The 23,937-nt window shown below is 38.4% G+C and overlaps 1 protein-coding gene across 1 annotated transcript; it reads left to right on the plus strand.

The window, feature by feature from the left end:
- Window positions 1–1,125: 1,125 nt before the first annotated feature.
- On the plus strand, window positions 1,126–21,715 carry COPB1 (coatomer protein complex subunit beta 1). Its single transcript, XM_029961050.1, has 22 exons — window positions 1,126–1,232; window positions 4,332–4,483; window positions 5,197–5,426; window positions 6,140–6,309; window positions 6,959–7,073; window positions 7,681–7,773; window positions 8,279–8,416; window positions 9,390–9,509; window positions 9,955–10,062; window positions 10,156–10,302; window positions 10,726–10,871; window positions 11,863–11,959; window positions 12,528–12,688; window positions 13,382–13,502; window positions 13,864–14,091; window positions 14,269–14,448; window positions 15,509–15,653; window positions 17,132–17,251; window positions 17,694–17,839; window positions 19,109–19,198; window positions 19,940–20,095; window positions 21,379–21,715. Exons 2-22 carry the CDS (start codon window positions 4,393–4,395, stop codon window positions 21,436–21,438), a joined length of 2,862 nt encoding a protein of 953 aa, XP_029816910.1. The 5' UTR covers window positions 1,126–1,232; window positions 4,332–4,392; the 3' UTR covers window positions 21,439–21,715.
- Window positions 21,716–23,937: the final 2,222 nt, after the last annotated feature.

Below are 23,937 nucleotides of genomic sequence, written 5' to 3' on the forward strand. Positions count from 1 at the left end.
GCCTGCTCACTGTGTTTTAAAAAAAAGTTGCATCTTGTTTAATTAATAAATTAATAAAAATTAATAAAGCATGGTGCTGTTTTGAACAGGCTTTAAATACTGTCTTGAATCCATGTAAATAGTTCAGTCACGAAAACAGCTAAATAATAATGTCGGGGCTGTGTGTTTGGTTTTTAAGCACTGGATAAAACTGCTTTTATTTTTTCTAAATTTATTTTTATTCTAGTTTTCCCCTATTATTCTTCTATTTTCCCCCATTATTTTTCTATTTATTTCTCCCTTTATTAATTTTTCTCCTCCTTACTCATTTTTTCCCCTCCCTTATTGATTTTTCCCTCCCTTATTCATTTCCCCCTCCCTTAATTATTTTTTTCACCATTATTTATTTTTTCCCCTTAATATTTACTTTTTTTCCCCTTGGGTTTTTTTTCCACTTGGGTGATTTTCCCCCTTGTTCCCCCCCCCCCTCACTTATTTCCCCTATCTGTTTTTCCAATTACTTAGTTACTTTCCCTAATTATTTACTTTCCTCAGTTATTTGTTTTCCTAATTATTTATTTCCCCTATATATTTTCCCCAATTATTTATCTATTTCCCCAATTCTTTATATTCCCCGATTATTTATTTTCCTCAATTATCTATTTTCCTCGATTATTTGTTTTCCCAATTATTTCCCCTATATCTTTTCCCAAATTATTGATTTTGCCCAATTCTGTATTTTCCCCGTTATTTATTTCCCCTATATATTCCCCAATTATTTATTTTTCCCGATTATTTGTTTTCCCCGATTGTTCCCGCAATTATTTATTTTCCCAATCACTTACTTAGTTCCCACCTTATTTATTTTTTCCCCTTACTATTTCCCACTCTCCCTTTTTTTTTTCCCCTCTTATTATTTAATCGCTTTCCCCTTATTTATATAACTATTTCCCCCTTATTTGTTTATCCGCGCGGGGTTTTTAACCTCAGTTTTAGCTGCTGTTTTCGGGTGTCCCGGCAGACCCTCGCGCCGCGCGGGGGGGAAATCCCGCGGCCGTGACGTCACGGGGGAAGCCCCTCCTCGCGCGGGCAGGGCGGCACCGCCCCTTTCGCGCGTGGGCGCGGGGCGTGTCCCTGCGCGCGGCCGCCGTAGGCTCGATGTGGCGGGGCGGGCGGCGGCTCCACGTCACCATCGGCGGAGCGGCCGCGCCGGGGCTCAGCTCCGCTCCGGCACCGCCCGGGCGCCGCGCTCGGTACGGGCCGCAGGACCCGCCGCAAAGGCCGGCCCGGGGACGAGGAGCGCCGGGCGCCGCGGGTGCGGTGCGGCCCGCCAGGCCCCGAGGCCTCAGGGACCAGCCGGCAGGGCCGCGGGGCGGGTCTGGGGGGGTCCGTGGCGCGGGGGGCTCGCGGTTTGCTCGGGGGAAGGGCGGGCGGTAGCATCGAAGGGAGTTTTGCCTCATGGGTAAAAACCCCCCCGGGTTTGAGCTGGGAGTGGGTGCCTGGGACACGGAGGGAGAAATATCCCCAGGGCGGCTGTGGATCTGTCGGGATTTGTTAGTAAACGTTTTTTTTTGCGCTGTGCATTACGGATGTGCATCAGTAAAGCGATGCGTCCGCAGGGATTTGTTTCACGGGGTGCCCCCGTTCCCGAGGCTCCGCAGGGATGTAGGTGGCGAGCAGGCGTGGCTATTTCCTTCGCTTGATAAAGTGTAACTTTCGATTTCCGCTGTAAATTTCGATTTCCTCTCCTTGCCCAGAGAAGCTGTGGATGCCCCATCCCTGGAAGTGTTCATGGCCAGCTTGAATGGGGCTCTGAGCGACCTGGTCTAGTGGGAGGTGTCCCTGCTTGTGGCAGGGGGGTTGGAGCGAGTTTAGGGTACGATCTTTAGGATACCCCCCCGAACCAAACCATTCTGTGACTCAGTACAGGTGGTCAGAAATTTTGTTGCTGGAGCAGCACCTACATCTGTGTCCGTGGGGCCTCTCTCTAAGATCAAGCTGATTTCAGGACAAGGAGGAAAACTGGGTGCTGGTTCTCCCTGCCACGTCTCCCAGCTCTGTGTTTTAGCAGAGTTGTTTTCACTGCTGCTTCTCAGAGCCTAAAGTACACTCATTTATCATGCTTCAGAGACATGTTTGACTGCAATTTTTGAAATTTCTGCAGTTGAGGTCTTGGTATGAGTAAAGATACCTGGTCTGCTTTCGTAAGGCTGTGCTTTGTGGTTTGTATGAGTCGTTCTTGTAGGTGAAGGTGCTGCAGGGCTTTGAGGCAGGAGTTCTGGCTAACAGCATGGAAAAGTAAGCAAAAAAGCTGCTGCTGAGGCAAGAAAACAGTTGTATTTCTACAAACAGAATCAATAAGGTTGGAAAAGACCTTCAAGATCGAGTCCAACCTTTGACTGATCACCACCTTGCCACACCATGGCACTAAGTACCATTATACCATGGCACTAAGTGCCACATCTAGTTTTCTCTTGAATGAGTTGTTTATGTAGATATTTTTAAACAATAGCCTTGAAGGATCTAATCCTTAAAATAAAGAATTAATAACAGAAAGAGGCGGCATTCTTTGAAAAATTTGTATTGCAATTGTTTTCTGGGGTAGTTGCTGTGGTACTGTTTTAGTTTGTTGTTTTGTTGTGTGGAAAGAAGCAGCAGCCCAAGTTAGCACAATTTCCTGCTCACTGTTCAGTTTGAGGTTCCCTAGGCGCCCATTTGATGAGAAATGAGACTTTGGACCTGGCACCAGCTTGTGTGCTGCCTCAAGTGCTCATTCAAACACTGCAGCTCCATGTCCCAACTTCCCTCTCTCCTCAGAGCTATTTGTAGGGAGGTACTTTTAGCCATACTAGGGATGGGTGTTTGTTGGTCTGCTGGATTTTGTTTGTTCCTGCTTCAGTAATAACATAGGAGTGGAGAGTTTACAAGGTTTGCACCTCAGAAGTTGTCTGCACAGATAAAAGAGGTGATGTGGGGTGTGAGCTGGTGTCCCCAGACAACAGGCTTCTTAAACTGACCTGTTATTGAAAGCTTTATGGCATGGAGGTTTGGCCCTGCCATCATGGAACCTCGAGGAAGAGCAATCTGCAGGGAAAGCACAGCCTTGAGTTGGAGAGTTGGGTGTTTCCATCCTTATGTAAATCACAGCCTTTGGTGGGGATCATTTGGTTCAGTTCTGTTGGCGCTGTTATTAGTAATAAAAAATGTATAAAACAAATATGCCCTTACACATTATTTGACTAATGTGTGGTAATATAATTTAGAATAAAAAGGCATCTTCCTTGTTTTAATCATTTGTTGAACTCAGTCGGAGACTTCCAGAAAATTAATAAAATCTTATTTGTTTTGACACAATTTCTGTAGAAAGTACAAAATTGCTTATGTAATAAAAAGTAACAGTTTTCTCTGCTGTGCCTCTCAGTGTGGCATCATAGCATTAAACAAGCAAGCTGAAACTTGAGCGTTTTTTAGGTTGATTTGATCCTAGATGTCTATTATATAAGGAATAAACAAACATGAGAATGAGAATTGATAGAAGAAAAAGGTTGATTTGATCCTAGGTACCTATTATATATGGAAGAAACAAAACATGAGGCTGAGGATAAGCTTAATTGGTAATTTTATTACCTGAACTGTCAGCCACACATCAGCTCTGATAGATCTGTAACCTTCTCATACTTTTTCACCATAAAAATACGTACTTTCCTCATTAATGTCTAGCAGAGATGGTAGAGTTGAGATGCTCTGATGATCCTTGGCAGGCAAAATGCAATCCTGCTTCCCTCTCCACCATGCTTTCTTTTCACCCATCCTTGGTTTCTGCTCTGTTGGATCTTGTACTCATCTTCAGAGCTTCCTCCATAGACTGATTCAACTTGCTAATCAAGTCAAGAGAACTGTATGACTGTATCTTTTTTTTTTTTTTTAATGTTTTAAAATCTTTTAGCTCATGTCAGTTCACCTGGAGGGGCACAGGACTGCAGTGAAGGTAATGGGGATATGTAGCCAGGATCAGGGAGTGAGTATATGAGGGAGAAGCTGCTGCATCCTTTGGGCTACAGTCAGGTGCCTCTTCACTTCTGTTAGCCCTGGCTGTATTGGGAAGTAGCCTGAAGTATTGGGAAGATTTCTTTCTTTCACTTTTTTTATTGTCTTTGGAAAATCTTGTGCTCTTCATCTTTGTGGTGCTAACAGGAATATTTTAGTGTAACAGAAAAGTGAGAGGGCTTTTGAATGTGGCTTCTCAAGAAACCCAGCAGTTCATTCAAACCATTAAGTCAGTTGTGATAATGTTTTCGTGTTTGTTAATAAAATCTGTTAACTCTGGGATGGCTTTGTTTGCTTGTTTTTAGGTTGTCTGATATTTGTGTCAAAATAATTCTTCCCTTGAGAAAACTCCTGTAACCAAGAACCATGACTGCTGCAGAGAACGTGTGTTACACGTTAATCAATGTTCCCATGGATTCAGAACCACCGTCTGAAATCAGCTTAAAAAATGACCTAGGCAAGTATGGACAATGATTGAAGGATACTCCATCTCACCTGAATTGTGATATTCTCTCATTGTGCCTTTCTGAGAATATTGTTTACGTTTTATAAACTCAAACAAGTCAATTTGATGTTTATTTTCTGTTGCTTTTTGAAAGGTGTACGTTCCTCTGTTTGTTGTGGTTTGAGAAACTTCATGACATTATCTTATGTATTTTAGTTTTGTTGTGTGTGTCCCCCCGTCTGTGCAAAATTTGAATTTTTTTTTTTATTTATTTTTTTTTTAAAGTTTTAAGTAATACCAGTTTGGGCAAGGGCAGATTTAAGCACTGTAATAAGCAATAGGTTGTGTTGTCTCTTGTTCAGTGCACTGCAGAATGTGCTGGCAGAAACAGCAGTGATAGTGTCTAGTATATATATGTATGACAACAGAGCACATTGTAGTGTCCTGGTATAAAAGGCTGTTTAAATTTAAGTATTAAAACAGCCTTGGAATTCGTACTCCTCCAATTCCAATATATTGATCCTAGAATTAAGTCTGAACTCCATGCTTATTTTTAAATGTCTCTTGCTTCCTCTTTATCCTATAATAAGAGGGTATGAATTTTATTAGTATGCTCTGCTGCACTCCTTCAGAGAGGTTTGTGTCTTCTGTCGCTGAAGATTGGTATTCTTGTTAAACTAACTGTGACATGTCAGCCTTCCTGACTTCATTTCCTCCTCCTCTAGAAAAAGGAGATGTCAAGTTGAAGACTGAGGCCTTGAAGAAAGTAATCATTATGATTCTGAATGGTGAAAAACTGCCTGGGCTTCTGATGACCATCATACGTTTTGTGCTGCCTCTCCAAGATCATACCATCAAAAAACTGCTGCTTGTCTTCTGGGAGATCGTGCCAAAGACCACTCCAGATGGCAGGCTCTTGCAGGAAATGATCCTCGTGTGTGATGCATACAGAAAGGTAGCCCATTGTTTATTTCATTACTTGTCTGGATCTTTACAGCAAGTGGATCACTTTGTGTTATTTTATCAATGTAAAAGTAGTTTATACTCAGCATTTCCTTCCTAGAAGTGATGTCTCAGTGCTTCAGGGCTGGATAACTGTAGATAAGCAACATGGCTACTGACAAGGGAATTTTGTGTTCTTTTACTGTTATAACTTAACAAAAATGTAGTTTCTCTGTCAGTGAATGTCAGAGGTGAGTAATGTAATTACTGTCTTCATGGTATCTTGGGACAAGCCATGGCTCATAAAGGACACTGTTTTTGGAATGTGGTATATTTGGGACACTTCTAGTAAAGGCCTTCAACTTTGGGAATGGGTTGGAAGCAGATGAGCTAACACACACTAAAGGTTAGTATCCAGTGTATGGAAATGCCTACAGGCTGAGCTTTCGCACCCATGGTAGTTGGGGAAAACACATACAATGCAAAAAAATACTACAGGCTTTGTAAGTGTTACTGCACAGAAACACCTGTTTTTAAATATTGGTACATATTTAAAACACTGAGGCAGCAGTGTTTTAAGAACGTATTTAGTGAGAAGACTGAGGTGTCACTGTGGGTGTTGGGAACTTGTACCTTCGGAAGGCTGTGTGGGAGAAGGCTAGCAAGCTAGCAAGTGCATTCATCTAGAGAGTCTGGCATTTCAAATATGTTTCCTGTTGGTTTTAGGATCTTCAGCACCCAAATGAGTTTATCCGAGGCTCTACTCTCCGCTTTCTCTGCAAGCTGAAGGAGGCAGAGCTGCTGGAGCCTCTGATGCCGGCCATCCGCGCCTGCCTGGAGCATCGGCACAGCTACGTGCGCAGGAACGCGGTCCTGGCCATTTACACCATCTACAGGTAAAGGCCAGGAACAGTGGGAAACTGTGGGTGCAGAAGACCAAGGCCAGCTATAGTGATCTGCATAGTTTTTGAGATCTGAAACATTTATTTATCAATCACTGCTGTGGGTTTTGGGCTTTTTTCAGTTTGTTTGCTTTTTCTCCTCTACCTAATGGACTTCTTTGGAGAAACAAAAGGTACTGCTGCTGCTTTCTCAAGTATGATAGAGGTCCTTATATTGCAGGTTAATTTGCATGGGCAAATGCCTTTCTTGATGATCTAAATGTTATTATTTGTAACCATTGTCCACAACCATGAATAGGGAAGAATTCTTGTAAGAATATACATATATAAATTTATTTGAGCAGGACGTTTTTGATGTGCTGCAGTTACATACTAAACATTACTGCAGTTTTTACCTTAACTCTGTGGCTGTGTGTTGCTATCAGTTGTAATCATTGATGAGGTAGTGTTAGCTGTCATGACAACAAACAATTTTTTAAAGCTCCTTGAGTCTGTTTGCTGTTTAAATAGCTGCACAAAAGCTCTGGATCACTCTTTTACTCTTGAGTTTTTGTAAATGTTTGTCTTCAGGGTATGCACTTAAGCCTTGGGTTCTACTCCTTATCAGTAGCTCTTTTAATTAGGATTTTTTTTTTTTTTTAAGAAACTTTGAACATCTTATACCTGATGCACCTGAATTGATCCATGATTTCTTGGTGAATGAGAAAGATGCAAGCTGCAAAAGAAATGCATTTATGATGCTGATTCACGCAGATCAGGTAAGAATACTTACCCACAGACTCATTTGGTTTAATAACTTGAAAATGTGCTGGGTAACTAGCCAGGAGTTTGTTGGTAGCATGAACTATTTGTATTCATAAAAAACCCCACGTTTGACAATGTTAATACTTTTTTGGGATATTTGGTACTGAAAAAGTTAAAGTAGGTCTTCAGTGCTATCTTCATTTTAAAGGAGAATTACTGTGTTTGGTGAAGGCATATGCTGGTGCCGAAATCTGTAATTAGTTTTGGCAAGGGAGCATAACCAGACTGAGAAGTGCTCTCTTATCTACTGTTTTATAGCTTTTGTAGCTGCATGAGAAGGAAATTGCAGTTTCTGTTTAGTGTTTTGGATTATTTGCTCTACAGGCAATTGCCTCTTGTGCCTGATTACCATTAGTTTTGTCTCTCTTTTGCAATGTGCAGACAGAACAGATTAATTTGCTCTTCGGGTTTACAGTGTTTTCCTAAATTGTTTTAATTTCAAGTTGAAGGGTCACATAAATGCTGTTTTGTAGTTTGATTTTAGAATGTGTTTTGATTTAAAATTCAACTGAGTGAGCAAACTCAGTCTAATTTAAAATAATTTATCTTTTATTTCTGTAGGATCGAGCTTTGGATTATTTGAGTACCTGTATTGACCAAGTCCAGACATTTGGTGACATCCTGCAGTTGGTTATTGTTGAACTAATTTACAAGGTAAAATGGAAATGTTGTGGCACGTTAGATTGTATCAGACTGCTTTTTAGAATGGATAGAATGCTGCTGGAAAAGGTTTTATAGTCCATGTCAGGAATATGTCATTGTTTAATACAGCTGAATAAGATTTGTCTCTTGAAATGATACAGGCTCAAGTATGCACAGCATAGAGCAATATGTCTCACCTGATTTACTGTGATGGAGACTGTGTATTATCAGTCTGGTTTCATGGGCATCAGCAGGGCATCTCTTACAGAAGCTGGTAGAGACTGTGCCTTTCCTTTTGATCTGAGATTTTTAAGACCTGGTGGCATTGCACTGAGTTGTCAAGAACAGCTTTTGAATAGCTTTTGTAATTAGATTTTACAGCTGTGAATGCCCCAGAAAAGGTTGTCATCTTTTGCTCAGTTCTCTCCTTGTTGTAAGATAATGGAGCAGGTAAACTGTAGGATTGCAGTTTCCTTTTTTCTTTATGTGCCAACTGTGCATCCTTCTTCTTGTTGAGGTCTGTCATGCGAATCCATCGGAGAGAGCTCGGTTTATTCGCTGCATCTACAACTTGCTGCAGTCATCGAGCCCTGCAGTGAAGTATGAAGCTGCAGGTACTCTAGTTACACTCTCCAGTGCACCAACAGCAATCAAGGTATGGAAATGATGTTTTCAGATGTTCACTAGCTTTTAGTGCACTGAAATGGGTGCTGTGCGCTGCATGTAGCTTGAAAAAGCAAAGGCTTTAGTAACACTTCACACGCGAAGGTCTCTCTTAAAATATCTCTTAGAATTGGTCACAGAAAAAGACTGAGACTGCTTTGCAGACCTAGAGCTAGGGGACTTCATGTCACTTTGGTAGGGGACAAGCATGATTACTGTGCAGACTTGTACAAGGGTTGGTACCAATCTGCAATCCTCTTGGCATAGTTAGCAAAGCAGACTAAAGCTGAAGATTTTCAGAGATTGAATTGCTTTCTTTAGTCTTTATTCCTGTTTTCAGACCAAGGGGGAAGCATAAATCAGTGAAGATTGGTGTTGATTTCTAATTGATCTGGGGTTCCTAGGTTCATATTTGTACAACTGATTATTTAAGAGCACTCAGAAGTTTTGAAGTTGTATGGAAATTTCAAAAATAAAATATGCAAGTCTAGATTCAGAGTAAAAGCACTGTAAATAGTAGTTTCAAAAGGTCAGGGGGAGTATGAATTCCAACATTCTTGCTTTGGTATATCATTTTTGTTGAGTAGTCATTAAAACAATATCTAGATAGGTTAACTGCCAACTGTTTTAGGTTAGTTTTCATGCCCTGTTGTGTACTTCAAAGCTGACCCAAAGTATGTCAGGTAATCTATCTTATTATGTCTTTCTTTGAATTCAAAATCCAGTCTGTGTGTTGTAAGCTGATGCAGTTGTGAGCCTTCCAGTGTGATTTTTGTAATGTAGTGGAATCCATTTATAATGGACCAGAAAATTTTAAAGTCTGTTCTCAGGTTAATTTCTGTGCCAAATCAGAGTAGCTGCTTTAAAAGTAATATAAAAGGACTATTTTCCAGAATTTCTCTCAGAAATTTGCTGGTTTGTCCTCTTCATTAATTAAAAAATTATTTTGATCCTTTTAATTTTAGGCAGCTGCCCAGTGCTACATAGATTTGATTATTAAAGAAAGTGATAATAATGTGAAACTGATTGTCTTGGATCGGTTGATTGAATTAAAGGAGCATCCCTCCCATGAACGAGTATTACAGGTATGTGAGCTGTATCTTTTCCTGCAAGCTTTAGGAAAGAAAAGCCTTCAATAACAAAGCTTTCAGGTTTTGTGATGTATGGAAAAATGTACTTCTGAAGTTTACATTTTCTGTTGGAATGTTTTTGGTAGAAACATATTGGATGGACTTGTATGTTTATGATTTCCTGCTTTTATTGTCTGTATAAGAATTATCAATAGCAAATGCTGTCCTGATCTTAAGGTTTAATGATGTAGCTTGCATGGTAGACTTCTATGAAAATGTAGCATGTATTAAATGAACATTGATAAGGTCCTAATGCCTGGGATATGTTGCTTGCTTGTCAGCAGATTACATATTATGTATCCAGAAAGGCTTTGAAAATCATTGAGGACTGAAATTAGAATTGCATGAAAAGGAAATAAGTTAAAACAGCAAATTACTTACAATTTTGTTATTGTTTCAGGATCTAGTTATGGACATCCTCAGAGTGCTGAGTACCCCAGATCTAGAAGTGCGCAAAAAAACCCTCCAACTGGCTCTGGATCTTGTGTCTTCGAGAAATGTGGAGGAGGTAAAATATATGTATTTTTGATTCATTAAGCTTTTTTTTTTTCTTTTGAAAAGTATGTCACTTTTTTGAGTTTTATTTGATTTTTTTCTGCAGCTTGTGATTGTTCTGAAGAAGGAAGTGATTAAAACTAATAATGTGACGGAGCACGAAGATACAGACAAGTACAGGCAGCTGCTTGTTCGGACACTGCATTCCTGTAGCGTTCGGTTTCCAGACATGGCTGCAAATGTTATCCCAGTGGTATGCAAATGTTTAATTATATTGTCATTAAATAGGTTCTAGCTATACCCAAAACCTAGAGAATTGCTGAAGTGTTCCTCACAGTGGCGTCACAGGAAGAAATATTATTTTTAATCCCTAAAGAAATACAGGACTTTTGATGCTGTTAACATTTGTCTTCTGAGACTTTACTTTTAAATGCTTTTGCAGAACATGAGATGAAGAGGCCCTTTACTTAAAATGCAGTAATTTTAATCATTAGAAAACTAATTTGGGATTATGATAATTGATAATTGTTTGTAATGTATTTAAGGCTGTTTGACTTCAATTTTGTTTAATGGAAGACACATATGCAGTTTTATTTTTCTGAATGTACAAGGCAAATATTATTGTACAAACTTATCTGTGCTGCTGTTTGTGCTCATGTTCACTCTTCTGTGCTAGCTGATGGAGTTCCTCAGTGATAATAATGAAGCAGCAGCTGCTGATGTCTTGGAGTTTGTGCGGGAAGCAATCCAGAGATTTGATAACCTCAGACCTCTTATTGTTGAGAAGATGCTTGAAGTCTTTCACTCAATTAAATCTGTCAAGTGAGTCCAAAATACAGTATCAAACCAACATTGGAGCACCTTGTGGCTCACTCTCATTGAATGTATATTGCCTTTAAATATGTACCAAAATTCTTGCAAACCCCACACAAAGAATAACTGAAGCTGAGATATTTTGGGAGTAGATGATTTCTAGGTACAGCCTTCTTGTACAAAAGTAATTAAGTGCTTTTTGCATTGAATGAAGAAAACAAATTCAAATTTCATTTCTATATGCAACTGGTAATTGTATTTCCACTTGCTAGGAGATAATGTTGTTGATGAAGGCCAACCATAAAGTGATATATTTGTTAAAACAGAGTTAGTAAGGCGTTCGCTCTTGTAGGCAACTGGAAACACTTAGGCTAGATTTATTAGAAAACCCAGTCTAACATAGACCAGGCTTTGCAACCTCCAAAGCTTCTTTAACACCTTTCAGGGCTCTAAAAACTCTCTTTTCTGGTGGATCTGTAATGCTTAAGTCATATGAGAACTTCTCTGTATGAAGACAGCACTCTGTCATTCTTGTAATACGCAGAAAACTCTGAATCTTATCTCCATCATCATCTCGTTAAGTGTGAAAAAAAAAATCTCTGAAACTTTGGTATTCTTTTCCTAATCTTCATTCATCTTCTTGTTTTTCATTTTCTCCTCTAAAATGGAGAATTTAGTTTGTCTTAGTTAAGTGGAGAATTTACAACTGACTTTATTCACATACAGTAGAGTTATTTCACCATGATCACAATGAAATTTAATTTTGTGTATGTCAGGATTAGCATAGATGGAAATAAATTTGTACGAGAGAATATATCTATTTTGATGTACCTGTTCATGAGCTTACTAAAGCTGAAATTGTTTTTGATCAAACCTGCTTTTTGTCACGTGTCCTTTTGGATTTGTCAAGACTGACCTTTACCACTGAACATAAATCACTTCTTGATGCTAGTTTGAATTTATGATGAAAACATGACTTAAGCTACTGTTCTTGTCTTAGGATTTATCGAGGAGCATTATGGATCCTTGGAGAATATTGCAGCACAAAGGAAGACATACAAAGTGTAATGACAGAAGTGCGTAGATCACTTGGAGAGGTGTGTGTGTGCTTTGGTTTTTTTTGTGTTTACTAGCTCTTTGTGGTTTTTCTTGACGTTATGCAGTGGGTTTTCTAGGAAGAAGATATTTTTAACAGTGTTTTGGGGACTTGAGATGTGTTTATGGCACTGCACAGGAAATCTTAAGTAAAAAGAAGTTAGGGTTTTGCGTTCGTGATCAATTTTCTTTCAAGTCTCATACTTGAGCTGAGAATAAGGGATATCTTTTAAGAAGGGAGATGAGAAATTCCTTATTTCAGAAAATTAAGGCTGCTTTAAGGTATAATTTAATTATATTCAGTGGCAAAGAAAGAGTGCTTTAAGTGGGTTGTTCTGAGAGGGATTTAAGACAATCTGTGCAATTTGAGCTTTATTGCATGAGTAGGAAACTTCTGTATGTATTTCAACATCTGCTTATCTCCTCAAATTCTCACAAAACTGTTGCATTTTAGCTGACTTTTTGCTTATAAGAACTTCAATAATGCAGATAATCTTTATTAAAACCTTCTGCAGAACAAAAATACATCTTTTATTTTAATTGTAACAATTATTTCCTGCTCATTTCTAGATCCCAATAGTAGAATCTGAAATCAAGAAAGAAGCTGGGGAGCTAAAACCTGAAGAAGAGGTGTCTGTGGGTCCAGCCCAAAAGTTGGTTACAGAGATGGGCACTTATGCAACACAGAGTGCTCTCAGTAGTTCACGACCTGCCAAAAAGGAAGAAGACAGGTATTTAAGACTTCATACTAGGCCAGGAATGACTTGGTTGATTTTGTGGGGTTTTTTTTCTATTTGAGTTGTATTTTCTCTCAGACAGAGTTCAGTGGTTGAGGGAATTTCCTGTTTTAAGGTATTATCCCTTATTATTAAGGTTTTAAGGTAGAGGGTAGCTAATAGGATGTTGCCCGATTGCTTAGGATTTGTACTCAAAGCTTACTGTATCAAAAAGGACTTTATTAATTATGATATCCTAAATTCTATTTGGTTTTTTATGTGTAAAGTTCTCTCACAATTTTAGTTGGATACAGGGATGTTGCCTTTAGATTAAAACATTTTCTTCTCTTGATATCACCTTGCAGTACTTAATACTTGCTATAGTTTATTTTGTTGGTAGGTAGAACAATTGTTATATTTCCTTAGTTACTGCAGATGGGCTACTTCATCTTGACTAGTCATTATCATCTCAGTGCTACAATAAAATTATTATACATTACACCACTCACTCCTTAGTCAGTGTGGAAATGACTATGTGACTTGTGAATGTATCTGGAAAAAAATACTTTGAGAGGGGAAAAAAAAACCAACCTTCTGGGATGTTTCAAGCTTGTTTTGCTTGTACAGTGTAAATGTTAAGGTATGAAGAGAAGTAGGCTGAAGGGTGTCATCCAAAACTGGTTTTCTGATGATGATTTGTCTTTGCAGACCTCCATTAAGAGGATTCCTGCTCGATGGTGATTTCTTTGTTGCAGCTTCCCTTGCTACAACTTTAACCAAGATCGCTTTACGATATGTGTCACTAGTTCAGGAAAAGAAGAAACAAAATGTAAGTCATCTCTTGTGTTTTCACTGTACATGCAAGGAAGAGCTGGTTGTTGCCTCTTGATTTTAACAGATGCAAAATGGGTTAAGTCCAAAGTGAAGTACCAGTTATGTGATTGGATAATAATAATTTAGGTCACAAACAGGACATACTGTTCTCCAGCCACTCTATCTAGATAGTCTCTAAATCATGCTGCTTGGTTTCTAGATAATAAGTACTAAAAAAATAAGTAATTCTGCTCAGACTTTTTATGATTTGATTAATGTGCACCTTTTTATATATAAGTCAGAAATAAACATTTCTGTAAAACTATGGAAAATGCAATAACCTTCTTCCATTCTCTTTACTTTGTCCTTCTTCTCAGTCCTTTAATGCTGAAGCTATGCTGCTGATGGCCACTATTCTCCATTTGGGAAAGTCTTCTCTTCCCAAGAAGCCAATTACAGATGATGATGTGGATCGTATTTCCTTGTGTCTGAAAGTTTTGTCAGAATGTTCTCCTCTCATGAATGACATTTTCAACAAAGAATGCAGGCAGTCCCTCTCTCATATGCTGTCAGCCAAGCTAGAAGAGGAGAAACTTTCCCAGAAGGTGAGCTATTATAAGTGTGTAATCAGAAACACTTGTAGTTTTTGATGGATGTTCACATCCAAACTGGTCCAAGAAATGTCACCATTTGACTCTGTGTAAGTCAGCCATTATTCAGCTGTGTTTCTGTGCTAAGGGGTGGAATTCAGTGTGAATTCTTGAATTATTCTCTTCCTGCAGAAAGAATCGGAGAAGAGGAATGTGACAGTTCAGCCAGATGATCCCATTTCCTTTATGCAGCTCACTGCTAAAAATGAAATGAGCTCAAAAGAAGACCAGTTTCAGCTCAGCCTTCTTGCAGCAATGGGAAACACACAGAGGAAAGAGGCTGCTGATCCTCTTGCTTCCAAACTTAATAAGGTAATGGGAAATTAGTGTTTTAATTATATACACGTTGTGCTGCTTATGCACAGGATGAGCTTTGGGAATCTTAGGCTTGAACTAAAGAACAGACAGCGCTGGCTGATTAAAAAGGCACAGGTATTTCCTGGTTGGAATCAAGACACAGAGTAAAGCCCTTGTGCTTGTAGTTGTTACCTTCTTCACGTGGGGAGGGAGGAATAAGGAGGAAACTTGGAGAGTGCTGAGCTGGTGGAATGTGGAGAAGAAATTGAAATAATTTGCGGGTTTGAAGAGCCCAGTAAGGTTCACAGGGAAGAGAGTAAGGACATGAGTAGAGATTAAGAACCCCTTTCTTTCTTTGGCTGCTATATCCTATTACCAAGTGCAGTGCATCCTTATCTTTAGACCTTTTTTTTGCTCCTGGTTACTAGGACCTGCACAGAAGGTCCAAAGAGAAGAAATCTCTTCATTCATTCATCAGTTTAAAAAACAAGCTTTTAAAGACTGGTTGAATTGTTTTTAAATTTAAAACTACGTTTTAATTTTAAGTCAGCATTTCTTTGTCCTGCTGATCTTCTTAAGAATAAATGGCCTTACAGTTCATATTTTAGCAACCTAGCAATTCAGAATACATTTCATCTAGAAAGGTTTTACAGTTGTAATCTGTATACAAAAGGATATGTGAAGGAAGGATGCAGTTAGTGTTCATTTTTATTAAAAATATGGACAATCACTGTGTATTTATTTGTAAATTAATGAAATCTATTTGTTTTGGAAGACTTATGCAGGAACTCTAGATTTCCTAAACATCACAACTTCTTTAAATACTGCTTTCTAGGTAAAATTTGTGGTGATTTTTTGAGGTGTTTTTCCCATTTTTCTTTTGCTTTCCGGTTTTTCTTACTACTGAGTAAATTCTGTAAAATTAAAAGCTCTTTGCACACTTGCTTGTTTTGAAGGCTCATATTAAAGAATAATGGATTTAACTGTACTTCATTCTTATTTCTTGGTGATTGTTTGACATGATTCTATGTTTAAAACTGTTCCATGACATTAAACACCCTGACCTCTGTCACAGGTTACTCAGCTGACAGGTTTCTCGGACCCTGTGTATGCAGAAGCGTATGTCCACGTCAACCAGTATGACATTGTGCTGGATGTGCTTGTTGTCAACCAGACCAGTGACACTCTGCAGAACTGCACCCTGGAGCTGGCCACGCTGGGTAAGGAGAACTGGTGGAAACAAAGCAACCATGAGGTGCTGGGCGTTGGCACCCAGTTGTGAGGAGTTTCTGAGACACTTCGAAATACTTATGAGTTTATGCCAGTTTCCATTTTGGAAGGATGTTTTTGAATGCCTTTCAAATGTGTTTTTTTATATTTGGTGGAAGATTTTTATGTGCTGGCACTGACAGTACCATCTGATGATACAAACTGCAGTCAGATTTTGTATCTTTTCATGGCTTTTTCACTAAGGAAATAGCATTACATTTTCCCTTCTCCTTTTTCCCTGAAATACGGACAGGTTTTTTGATATACTTATTCCCCATTGTGCTGTTCTTACAGACATCAAAAATAAATTTCCAAAAAAGGACAAAATCTCAAGTTGTATGGGGCACATGTCAGGCAGAGAAAGCCATCTGCCCTGGGGGGTTTTTACACTCAGACTCAGGTAACACTGCATTAAATACTGCATTTACTCAGCTGAAACCATTGCCTGCACCAGCAGCTGTACCAGAGTCTTGCTTTAACAATACTGAAGCTTCATTAACTTCTTTTAGAGGAGCGACTGGAGCAGATAATCTAAGAACAGTGACCCTTTTCTTATTAGTTGTCCTCTACTTTGGCAGTCAGGAGTTGAAATATGTTTACAATACACCAGGAGAACACGTTACATACTTTTAATTATTGTAAATATGACTGGAGGGGCATAACCTTTCTCCCGAACTTCTAAATCATTTCATCAGACTAATGATGGAAATGAATAAAATGAATATATTACTTAATATTTTTCTATTTGTCAGCTCAGTTAAGTGGAATTCATTTCCCAGGTGATGTCTTCAGATGTGGTGCAAGAGCTGACTCGATGCATCACTCCTGTGTGTAGAGCTCATGCTGTTCATGCTGCGTTCTCAAGTGGCAGTTTAGTGGAACTAAGGAGTCTTTCACAACTGCTTGCTAAAGGATTAGTAAAAATGCAACCCTTAGTGCTTCCTTGGAGCACTTATATTCAGAGTCAAGGTGATACTTTGACCTGTTTATAAATAACTTAGTGCATGTAATACTGGACGTTGAACTTTGGTTTTGAGGCACTTGACTATAGGATTAGGTCTTATGATGTTGTCAGTGATTAAAACACAAGGTAGAATTAACCATTTCCTTGTTAAAAAAATAATACTATACTCAATCCAAAGCCCACTTAAGCCAGTATTTGCATTTGTTTTCAGTGGGGTTTGGGTGAACACAGTAATATTTTAACCAAAATTTTGTATGTAATGTAAATTACTTTGTCTTACAGTTAGCAAACTGTAAAAAACCCCACATCAATTCCAAATCAACTAATATCTTTATGGTGGTGGTTAGTGCAGCTCTGTAGATACAAAAACTGATTGACAAGAAAATAAAGTGTTTTTTCAAAAATCTAAGCTTGTTGTGTACTGCTAATGTTCCCTGATGCCCATCTCCCAATTTCTTTACACAGGTGACTTGAAACTTGTGGAAAAACCATCTCCTCTGACACTGGCTCCACATGATTTTGCCAACATTAAAGCTAATGTCAAAGTCGCTTCAACAGAAAATGGAATCATTTTTGGTAATGTTGGTAAGTAAAAGTTCAGTATGCAAAATTAACATTAATATGAAACATTTCTTAACTACTTAATGAGCCCAAAAATAATTACAGCTTCATATGCTGGGAAAAGAAATGAAATGGTCTACCATGCATGAATATTTTGTGGTGATTTAAAAAAAAAATCCATATTGCTTTTACTTAAAATCATGGTAGAACATGCTACCTTTAGAATGATTGTCAGTGTGATACTTGAACCCAAGCCTCTGAGTTTGGAACAAGTTGGGCAGCCCTGCCTGAAAGACCAACACACTTAACTCAGAGTTCTGTGGCAACTGGGTAAAGCTCTTGAAGAGGACAGAGGTCAGCCATGAGACTGAGCAAGGGTTGAGTGCTGTTAACTGGCAGGTGGTAACCTTATTAAGTGCAAATTCACTTTTTTAAACATTAAGGTGGTTTGTGTTTTATATTGCAGTGTACGATGTCTCTGGAGCAGCCAGCGACAGAAACTGTGTGGTTCTCAGTGATATCCACATTGACATCATGGATTACATCCAGCCTGCTTCTTGCACGGATGCAGAGTTCAGACAGATGTGGGCAGAGTTTGAGTGGGAAAACAAAGTTAGTTTTATTTTTTGTATGTTATTCGGGGTTTGTTTGTTGATGTGGTATAATTCTGTTTCTTGTTCTGCACCAACTCATTAAATCAGCATTATCTATTGTCATATAAATCTTATTCAACATCCACATTGGATGTTTGCCTCAAGTAGCTCTTTCTCTTACTGTTATCTTATCAGTTTCACTAGCTTAGCAATGCAATAACTAGGGTTTTTTTCTTGCAAAAGTAGTATTTGCATTGAGCTTTATCTCCTGTATGGAAGGTGTCCAAACTGATTGGTGACAGTTGTGTATTTTGGCTCAGAGATGGCAGCAGGTATAAGTTTATGCTGAGGCTGCAGAATGACTCATACTGCTCAGCCTCTCCAGTTCTGAATTGCACTGTGTTTTGGGTCACAGAGGACCTTTTAAAGGTCATTTAGTGCAGCCCCCCTGCCATGGACAGGGGCATCTTCCTTTCACTCTGTCACTTTGCAGTACAGCTGTAGCATAGAGTTATGGATGCTGTGCAAGACAAACAAGGTGGTGGGTACACTTTATATTAACTGAGGGTGCCCAAACAGACCTGTTAAAAAAGGGTTTGAGGGACATAATCTCATACAGCAGAGCAATATAATTTAAGAATAGAGTAGAAACATTAAAACAGAATGGAAGATATTTTACATGAACTGTACTTTGTTTGGTACATATATTTACGTGTGTTTGCTTCAGACTAGATTTAAATGTCTCAGGGGAAACTTGTGCACAATAAATTTTAAGACATGGTATGCGAAGCCTTAGAAATTTATAAAGTTGTGTTAAAAAGAAGATTATACCAGACCAGACCAACAATAATCAATATGAGGAAGCCAAGGCAGCTTTGTTGCTAGGAGGGAAAGATAAAAGTAGTTTTTATCATTAGTTAAAAGCAATCTTTGGACTAGATACCTCTTTTTTTGTGTTTTGGCAATGTGCACACTGTATTCAGACAAGAAGTCCACTATTTGCTCTGGAGAGTCTACATGTTTGGCACAATATCATATTCACCCAATACATTTTGGAAACCATGGTAATAGCATGAAATTCTCCATCTCTAACAACTGGATGGCAGGAGGGGAAGACTTCTTATGATACCACCACATAACGGGGAGTGCAGCCAGCTTACTGAGTGTGCAATTCCTCAAGGGGAAATGCAGTGGTAATCTCCTTTATAAAGCCCCAAAGGAGAGATGGTTTCAGAAATGCCTGAGGTGCTAATTAAAGTAATTGGCTTTTTTTTTTTTCTTCTTGAAGGTAACAGTGAATACAAATATCGTTGATCTAAATGAGTACTTACAGCACATACTGAAGTCAACTAATATGAAATGCCTGACTCCAGAGAAGGTGAGCTATTTCTTGGAGACTTTTAGACACCCTTTTTAGTTTGTGTGCTTAACCATTTAATTTGTTCAGCATTTGTTATTAATATTATTAGAAATGCTTGCTTACAAAATGAAATGGAACATATACTTCAAAGTTTTTAAATGAGTGGTCTGAAATTACTAAAAGCAAATTAAGTTACCAGAATTCTGTGTTGCTTAATCAGCTGTTTCTTCTCCAGTTAGAAAGTCAGAATGTCCGTTTTAATTCGTGGTAGCCAAGCTGTAGTATAGACTTAATGTCACCATCTGTTTCTATAAAGGTTTTTTTTCAGTAGCTCCAAGTTTCTTCCTTCTCTGCCAAGATTTACCTTTTTGCTGTAAAGCAAAATAAATATATACAGTATTTGCTATTAAGGTATAACATGTATAATAGCTATTAGCTAATACATGTATAGCAGCCAGACAAGATCTATTGTTACTGTTTAGCTTCTTTACCACTTTGCTGTTGGTTAAATCCGACCATAAAATGCCATCTTACCTTGTTTTGAGGAATACTGTAGGTTGCATGTTTTCCAATATTAATTCTAGAAAAAGACCCCCACTCTTTCCCAGTGCACGATTCCCACCTTTTACGAAGTGTTGCGCAGGAAAAAAGAAATGTGAACGTTACATACCGACGTGTTAGCCTAGCTAACCTGGGGCGAACCAAAATGTGTTTAAAGGATTTTGGTCTTTCTGAAGAGTTCAAATGTGGTTTCCACAGGCACTTTCTGGTTACTGTGGCTTTATGGCGGCCAATCTTTACGCCCGTTCCATCTTTGGAGAAGATGCCCTTGCGAACGTCAGCATTGAGAAGCCGATTCATCTCGGGCCAGAGGCGCCTGTCACTGGTCACATACGAATCCGGGCAAAGAGTCAGGTAACATGGCTTATGTTGTCTCCTTGTCACGTACCAAATGTACCAAGCACTCTAAAAAACCTGCAGATTGTTGTATGTTAGTTTCTAGTGCTAGATAAATGGGGTTTTTTGGGGGGAAAGGTGAATATAGCAACTATATACTTAGTTTTAAAACTCTCTTTTGCAGATTTTGTGAGGGAGGAAAATCTTTGTAATTGGGTGTGATCATACCCTAAAACTGTGTTGTAGATCTTTTCTCCTAGTGTGTTACCATAAAATAGGCCTTTGGGCCAAGATTTCCTTATTTTATCTGTAGCGCTGCAAATAGGATGTTATATTTTATTCAGTTTTAAATAGAGAGCAAATATGCCTCAGGGTTCCATGACCTTTTTCCTACTAAATTGCACATTTTAGTATCACACAACAAGGAAATTTTGTGCATATAATTGCTGTTTGCTGGAGTTTTTTTAAAAAAACAGCAAAACAAAACCCGGAGTCTTTTAGTAGGAGTATTTTCTGTAGGTATATCTATGAGTCTGCTTTGGATTTTAGAACTTCTACCTCCTTACTAAAGATAAAGTATGGGATTTGGAATAAATACAGTAAAAAACCAGTGTAAAATAGACGTATTTTAAACAGGGTACAATAAAAGATTACCAGTGAATTTTCACATTTAGAGAAATCATTTACTTTGTGTGATGTCACTGTAAAGATTTTGAACTGGTTTAAATTCATGTTTCTGATATGCTTACAGTGCCATTTTTACATAAGACTGCATTCAGTTACATATACCAGCATGGTTTCACCTGGAAATCATTCTGCTATTGAATATGTGGATTTATTCATGCAGTTTCTTATGAGATTTCTTCAGTTGCTATGCAATATTAATGTGGTTCTGTGATTAAATTATTTCTCATAGCTTTAGTGCATTGAGTGTTAGTACCAGCTCTGAGACTTTCAACAGCTGAATTTGAGGAACTGGACTGGCAGTTGTAATTTCTCCCCTGGCAGTCTACTTTCAACTGGTGGGAGGTCAAAAGGCTTAAATTTTTAATTCTTCTGATAACACATGTAACATTTACCAACTCATTTAGGTTTCGTTGTTTCAATAATACATGTAGATCTAACCTTTACCTAGTGTTAAGGAAATGTGCAGTATGATGTGTACAAATAAGTGAACAGCTAGAAATTTCCATGACTTCACAGATTTCTATATATGGAACTTCCATTTTAATATAGATAAGATAAAGTCATTTCTAAGTGAAGTATCTGTGCCATGATTGTCTTCTTTCTTTTCCTTACAGGGAATGGCCCTGAGTCTTGGAGATAAGATCAATCTGTCTCAGAAGAAAACAAGTTTATAAATTTTACCTAACACCTTTTCAGGTCTTTTACAATTTAACCTTAGATATGTGGCTTTTGGGATCCAGAACATCTTGTATTCTTCAGTGTTCTGTAATTGTAGAAGCCAAGCTTTTGAGCTAAAAGCATTCCAGCAGATAATTTATAGGTTCTCCATGATTGATATTGAGCAAAACTTTAAATCTCCAGGTTTTTTTTTTCTTTGTCCTGGAAGTCATGTTTTCTTTGTCTCTAATATATACTGATGCTCACAGTACAATAAACAAATTATGCCAGTTACTGTTTTGTCTGTAAATTATAAGCTCTATATTATCTCATCAGTACTGAATATTTGGTTAGGACTATTTTGCTAAGAAAGTGGGAGTCTGTAATAGCTTAGGTGTTTACAATAATGACTAAACCTGAATTGTGTGAATATGTGATCATGGCTCTTAAAATACTCTGGTATACCTAGGAGAATATATGTTTGCCATTTAAGTCAAAGGCTGTGTGTTCTAGAAGGTTGGTTTAGTAATGTAATAGCTTGGCACAGACAAGTTCGTAGTATCAGAAAGGAGGTTGTCAAAATTTGGCTCTTTCCAGCAAGTTGTAGAACCTTAAACTTTCTGAACTGCTTTTCTAACAGTGTTATCACAAGTAACATAACATTGCTGGTGGTGTTCTTGTTTTTCAGTCAATATGGAAAAGACAGCCAAGTGCAGTGTTAAAGCTGTTGCAGCATAAGCAGTATTTCAGTGAATGCAGCCATTAACCACATATGTGAGCTCAGGAAGGAAGGATTCAGACTGATTATAGTCTTGCAGTGAATTGAACTAAATTGAAAAATTGCAGAAAAGGAGGAATTGTAAGTGAAGGTCAGGTCAGGATGTGGAAGTCAGTTAACACCATTTGGTTCTAAATATTATGCAAATTAACAGTAGATTAAAACATATAACCATTAGATTGAAAACAGTGTTAGCTGAATCTCTTAAGCATCAATTCTGAATTTGTTAAATTGCTGGAAGCAATTACTTCTACAGAAGAATCTCCAGAGCCAGCAGTACTCTTCCAGTTGGCACAAAGTCTGCTGCTGAAGTTCAGCAGCTGTGACCTGCTCCATTAGGATAGAAGAGAATTGAATTAGTATCCTAAAACATTTAAGGCCTTGGTGATGAAAATACCTATTTTTCACTCTGACTAAGCACAGGAAGGAGCACACATGTTAATTCTGAAATGAAAGAATCTGGGCTGCTGTATTTTATGTGGCTAAAGGATGGCCCTAGAAGTGCGATGCAAAACCTGAGACATTCATGTAAAAATTTAATTACTTGTTCTTCCCATGACTACTTTTTGCTGAATACCTTAGGTCTGCTTTTATAAGCATTAGGTTCACTTTTCATTTCAATTCTGTTTTTAAGCTTAGGTATTAGAAAAAAGTAGTTTGCCCACAGTAAAAAATGGGGCAGATCTGTCAACAACTAAAACTTTGTACTGATGCAACTGTACAAAGCTGAATATTTAGTACATAAAAATCATAAAAGCAACAAAAGTCTGCTGGCAGTAGTTATTTTTTAAGCCATTTGCCATCAAAGCCATGCTGTATCTAACAGTACTGAAGTCTGTGTTACTGTACTCCAGTGTGCACCCCTCTGTTACAGGCAAGCCTGTACACCTGCTAAGGCCATGTTGTTTGTTAGATATTCTAGGTTTGAAATATGTGACTTCCAAAGTGTGTTTATTTCACTATTTTCTCATAGGCATACACCTCACACTTACTTCATAAAATAAGAGAAAAGAAAGGGTCTGTGAGAAGCAAGGCTCTTGCCATGAGTTTCTGTGAGCAGAGAAAATAATTGAAAGTAGCTTCTGAAGGCTCTGATTACCTATTGCACTTCTGAGAGCATCGAATGTGGCAATGAAATGCACAGGTTACAGTAACACTTGTTTTGTTTATAAACAATAGATACTGTTAACACTAAGTATCATGACAGTGCAATTTTAAAAGCCTTCACCTGCTATTGTGGGGGTATCCAGCTCTTGTAACAGCAGATGTTAGAGACAGTAAATTGTGGTTTTGCTGAATGACCTGTTTCTTTTGCATGTTTTGAAATCCCTTTTTGGCTCTGCCATTATTTTACTTTTTAATGAAAGCTCCAGCTCATTCACAACATGATACCAGCAAGAGCTGAAGCTCTGGGTGGGCAGATCTGCCTCGGTAATGTAGTTATGTGTCTGCATGATCCCACAGCAGTTGTATTCTGTTCTGGGAAGTTATGCCAGATTCACAAGGATGTAGTAGACATAATCAGATTGTGATCTTAACTGCTTTCTACCTCATAATTTGGGCTGTGGAGGGTGGTGATGGGAGAAAATCACTAGAGGTGTGTTGTGTGTGAGCTTCTGTGAAATTCCATGGATATTGGTATGCTGCTTGGGGGGGTGCATGTGAGGGACCTCATTCTGCAGTCACTTTAAGCCAAACCAAGAGAAGAGAAAATCCTGTAAAAACTCCAGTGAGTGGT

The sequence above is a fragment of the Manacus vitellinus genome, unplaced genomic scaffold, assembly GCF_001715985.3.
Source record: "Manacus vitellinus isolate BGI_N305 unplaced genomic scaffold, ASM171598v3 scaffold_30_pilon, whole genome shotgun sequence".
Classification (NCBI taxonomy): domain Eukaryota; kingdom Metazoa; phylum Chordata; class Aves; order Passeriformes; family Pipridae; genus Manacus; species Manacus vitellinus.